Consider the following 5408-nt stretch of genomic DNA (forward strand, 5'->3'; position numbering starts at 1 on the left):
ATGGTCGATCCTCACAGAGCGTGCGATGCGATGCGATGCGCTGCGTTTCCGTATTTTTCGAGTTTTCGACCGGGTCTGCCAGTGCTGTAGGCTATACCCTACAGCATATACTGAAAGCATGTAAAAGTCGGAGACTTCGGAGGGCCCCAGTGTTAGCTAGCCGAGAATCGGTAGCTCGAGGACCAAAAGTAGGGGTCACACACCCGCTGTCCACTTACACATAGACGAAAAGGTCGATGCGATTCACTTACACATAGACGAAAAGAAACGCATGCGATTTTTCCGAAAGTGTTCTCGCCAAGAAATCCCGAGGATTTCATCGCAGAGGCCATAAAATCGACCTTTTCGTCTATGTGTAAGTGAACAGCGGGGGGTCTGACCCGTACTTTGGGTCCTCGAGTTACGGATTCTCGGCTAACTATTACGGGGGCCCTGCAAAGTCTCCGACGTTTACATGCTTTTAGTATATGCTGTAGGGTACAGTCTACGGCACTGGTAAACCCGGCCGTAGGCTCGAAAAATACGGAAACGCAGCGCATCGCATCGCATCGCACGCTCTGTGAGGATCGACCATTACGGTAATGTGAACATTGTGAACACTCCTCTAGAGGGAGAGCTCCTACACTACGTCGATAGCTGACCTCTGAAATGGTTTCTCCGCAGTGGTTGTGATGCATAGGTTGTTTTAAGTTTGTTTTATTCAATTGGCAAGAATGACATGTCTTAATGTAGTTTCTAATGTCACTTTTCATTGTAGACCAGCGATATCTTTCTTTGATTCTAGAGTAGGTACGATTGAAACCACAATGTCCGGCTAATTTGCTATCGTGGGATTCCTTAAGAATGACTTGTATTTCATCGCGGTTTTTAAGAACAATTTTCTTTATATTTAAGTATTTGATATCGTTAGAAGGAATAAAGAATTTAACAATTTCGTTAAAAATTTCAGGCTTGATACCATGTGTTTTTTTTTTGGAAGAATTAGAATGAAATCCTTCGATTTTATTGCATCTTGGAGATTCGTGAAACTCTGAAACAAGTCACGAAAGGATTTTGTCGTGGTGTAGATTTTTGGGAAATAGGATTAATAGAGTTTGATTGTTATTTTGCAATTTATACAACCCATTAGGGCTTGATGTTAATTCGGTTGCATCGAAGTTCTCCGTCACGTAATCTGAGTAGGGATTTTCCTTATCAAAATCTTCAGATCATAACAGTAATATTGTACATTTTACTTTTGGAAGAGGTGTCTCTTCTTTTGGGATTTCAATTATGTCTCTGATTGTGCAATGGAATTTCGTGAAGTCTTGATACGTTTTATTGGGTTCGTGTGCGTCGAATATGGATTCAGAGTGTTCTTTTGAATCAGGATGTGGTCGTGATAGACCGTCAGCGTTAGAATTTATTCTTCCGGGTTTGTATTGTATAACGTACTTGTACGTATTCGTTAAGGCGTAATACGGCAACGCTGCTCACAAGCTTAAACCAGTTTTTTAAAGGACCGTATAAAATGGCGGAGAAACTAGGAAATGATAGATATATTAGATTATCATTCAGTAAATAAAACAAAAATGAACTGTTGTGATTAGTAATATTAGAGAATAGTATTAACTAGAGATAAGCTTGGCTTCGCCTTCTTGGAAAAGGGGCATCTGGCTGTACCCGGCTCTTAAGGGCTGGGGGGTCATAAACACTTTCCAGACCCAGGCCGTTTCTTTCTTTGTTCAGGGGGTCTAAGTAAGAGTTTTCTTCAGTAACAGTCTAGAGTTAGTCTTGTCTCATTGAGAGTCAGTCTTGTCTCGTTGAAAGTCTCGTCCAGAGCGTCAAAGTATAAAGAGGAGTGAAAGTTTCCATTCGTATCTTTTAAATAGTTTTAACAGAATATCTAACATTTATTTTAATATTAACCCCCCTATATCCTAATAAGATATACCGTCACAGACGTAGATGGATTTCAAGACACGCAGAGAGCTTATCGAGGGGTATGGCAAGCGGCAAATATGAGACTATGGCGACAAACGTAAATAATCATTAGTTTAAGTTTGCTTCTATAATAACTATTAGTTAAGGAAGGTTGTTTATAGGCGTTTGGTTATTTTAATTCTGTAATATTATTCCGCCGAGGGCGTCGAATAAGTCAGGAAGGCCGAATATAGAAGAGCAGAATTAAAGGTGTGTGTACTACCGACACCAGCGTGACGTTGCAGCACGAGATACAAAAAGAAATAAAGGTGCGGATTCGAGAGTAGAGAGTGAAGGAGTGTGTTGCGGCGTGTGCTTAATTGCTTATGTTAAAATTATATTACGTTAGAAATATATCTTCTCTCACGTTCATTCTAACGCGTTTACGTTCTGCCATTCCCTACAAATTATTTGAAATTCCCTATACCGAAGCATTTGTGTTGTAGGTGACTATGGTAAATAAATCGATTGAGGGTCATCTTAGTCACCATTGAAACACTGCCACGTAAAAGACTTTCGTCTTGTTCTGACGTATGAATGGCTGCGAGGATTCGAAACGATAGGTCTTCGATCCTTTGAAGAAACTGCGAAACGTTCTCATTTTTCTTTTGAACCGTAGAATTTAATTCCTCAAACAACTAATCGAGAAACTTTTTATCTTAATAGAGACTTAAAAGAAGTTCGGATACTCTTTCCCAAGTCGTAAGATTGTAATGAATGTCAATTTGTTCATATACTTTACCGGAATTTTTATAGCGAGTTTTTGGGCTTCCGAAGTTAATTCGAAGATTCCGTCGATTTGTTTTACAAAGCTATGAATTTGATATCGATCGCCATCAAATTTTTCTGGGATTAGTTTAACTAAACATGAAAGTTCATACGTTGACTCTGGCCTCTGAATTTTGTTAGACATGATTAAAGAAGGTTCAGGGGAAGAGAAGGGAAAGAATTGTTTACACTGACGAACATCTACCGAGCAGTACTTACTGTGGAAGCTTTTCCTCTGCGATCGGTGCTGACGTTGCTAGATCCAGTAATTTCAAACCAGGTTGCAGAATTTCCTCTGGTACACTGTTTCCTCGTACTTCGTCTCTTTCGATGTCCACGTCCTCAGCAACTTGAATGTTGCTACTCGGTCCTCAAGGTAGACTCGCTATTTCCACTTATATTCACTGTAGGTATATGTAGTGCTGAACATCCTATCCTCGTCGCCAAAATATATGTATTGTATTCCGTAGAGGTGATATTTATTATATTTAATAAGAGTCAACTCCGAACGGAAATTTATGCGAAGATTTTTTAAGCGTATGCAGTAGTAATAAACTCGGTAGATTTGGCTCGTGGCTTTAGACTGAACAGAACGAACTTTCTTTCTCATGTTTTTGGAAAATACGTATATATATACACTCGGAAAGAACAGTGGAGAGGGCTGAAATTAGTAACGGTTGGTAAGCATAGGTCGAAGATTAAAGATGACCTAGAGTACAAAGTGCAGGATAATGTAGAGCTGGATGTAGATGAGTTCGAGTTAAGGATGAGGTCATCGGAGAAGTGGAATTGTTGGACCGGGTATCTACGTATGTTTAGTTAGATTAGGATACAACAGTGCTTCGAACGTCGTGTATATTATATTTTGATTGTTTGTATATTTAGAATCGGACTGATGGACTCTTCTTTATACCTGTTTTTAGCAGTTATACATTATTACATGGAATGGAAATTGTTAAAGTGGCCACAAATGGTACATCTACTCTATTGGCTGCGTCAACAATCAATCATATATTGTTATCAATATTAACAATCGGATCCTTGTAATGCAGACATATCAAAGAGTGACGATTTTCGTATCAAATAAAGGTACAATAGTGAATTATCTTTTATTCATCACATTTATTCCCGCAATAATAATATTATACATAGATACCATTCACATTTTCCAAGGTAACCAACAATTTTTGGAGAAAATGAGATTGAAACATCAATCCACGATAATTTGTTGATATTGGACAATATTTTATTGAACTCCATGATTAATAATTCGCAGTTGGCAACGAGCCACATAACGAGCTATTGGATTCTGAGCCGATGTTTAAATAAATTGTCAAGTTGTCTGGCATCATTTGTAGCGAGGTCTTGTAGATGTACATAAAATGATTGCGTTCAAGGTAAAGTACCTCTAAATTAGAAGGCAAATTTAAATGATCCAGGGATTCTAGCTTGGTGAATTTGTTTCCTGATAAATTTAAATACCGAAGATTCTTCATGGGCTGAGACCAATTTACTGGCAAATGATCAAGTTTGTTGTCATCTAAGTGCAGTTCTTTTAAAAATTGTTGGTTTTGAAACACGTCTGTGTGAAGGAATGAAATTTTATTATTACTTAAAATTAATTTCTGTAAATTTGGCACGCTGATAAAAGAGTTGACTGATAAGTATTGTATTTGATTACATTTCAATGAAAGCGTCGTTATGGTTGACGAATTTAGGTTCGGAATATCTACTAACGAATTGCGATCTAATACAAGGATCTCGAATGATTCCGAAATGTTAAGGGACACTAAGTTGGCAGTAGATAAAGCGTTGCCGGATAGATTTAAATATCGAAGATTCGCTAAGCTTGTAAATGCTCCCTCATCGATGGAACTGATTCGGTTATCAGCTACTGATAAAATTTCCAACTGCTTCAATGCCGATAAATTAAGTCCATTTTCACCTATTTGTTCAATTTTATTGTCAGCTAACCACAGGAGAGACAGATTAGTCAATCTTGGCGCATAAGACGTGATTAAGTTCCTACTAAGGTCAAGATATATTAGTGTGTTAGGTAACAAGGAAACAAAGGAAGACTTTTCTTTCTTGTTTTGTGCGAAATTAAGGTATTTCAATTTTGGGAATGGATTTTCTTGCCTGGCTCTGACGTACCCAACGACAATATTACTTAAGTCCAAGTATTCAAGTTCAGGATATACATTATTTATTTCTATATCTCCTGAATAATAAGTGTTTTGACCTCCAAGAAGCAGCACTTTAACGGTCGGAAGTGGGCCAAAAGAGAATAAATTGCTCGGATTAATTTGGTTCTCTCGAAGATCAAGATACTTCAAATTTGGTAAATCCTCGAATGCTCCTGACATCATACTAAGTCCGGGAGATCTTAAGGTAATACATCTTATGGCAGAAGAGGCGATGAAACTTCTTGTAACGCTTGACGATGCAGGTAAATCGAGTCTTAGCGATTCATTCTCGCAGATATCTGAAATGTTCCTTATCTGTTCATAGATATCTGGCGTATCAGCTGCTTCGTAAGTGTCCACAGCGTTCACGAGTTCTGCAACGAAGTTGATAGGTGTCGTGTTTCCAACGGCGATTAACGGAAAGACAATTAATGCACCGAAGATGATTGACCGTCTCATCGTTTCCGGTTCGCTAGAAATGAAATGTAATTT

General features: G+C 38.4%; 2 protein-coding genes across 2 annotated transcripts in view; both read right to left on the reverse strand.

The window, feature by feature from the left end:
* LOC108632271 (nephrocan-like) overlaps positions 1-3632 on the reverse strand; it is a gene marked incomplete at its 3' end in the record, with an annotated part of 8077 nt that extends 4445 nt beyond the window's left edge. Inside the window, exon 1 of the mRNA XM_018036729.2 lies at positions 2950-3632. The remainder of the gene's footprint in view (positions 1-2949) is intronic.
* A 360-nt stretch (positions 3633-3992) lies between these two features.
* LOC108632281 (insulin-like growth factor-binding protein complex acid labile subunit) lies at positions 3993-5375 on the reverse strand. Its single transcript, XM_018036740.1, has one exon. It carries the CDS (start codon positions 5373-5375, stop codon positions 3993-3995), a length of 1383 nt encoding a protein of 460 aa, XP_017892229.1.
* Positions 5376-5408: the final 33 nt, after the last annotated feature.

The sequence above is a fragment of the Ceratina calcarata genome, unplaced genomic scaffold (assembly GCF_001652005.2).
Source record: "Ceratina calcarata isolate Rehan_Ccalc_2016 unplaced genomic scaffold, ASM165200v1 scaffold1040, whole genome shotgun sequence".
NCBI lineage: Eukaryota > Metazoa > Arthropoda > Insecta > Hymenoptera > Apidae > Ceratina > Ceratina calcarata.

Coding starts and splice junctions, on each gene's coding strand:
- LOC108632281 (XM_018036740.1), bottom strand. CDS start 5,375: ATGAGACGGTCAATCATCTTCGGTGCATTAATTGTCTTTCCGTTAATC.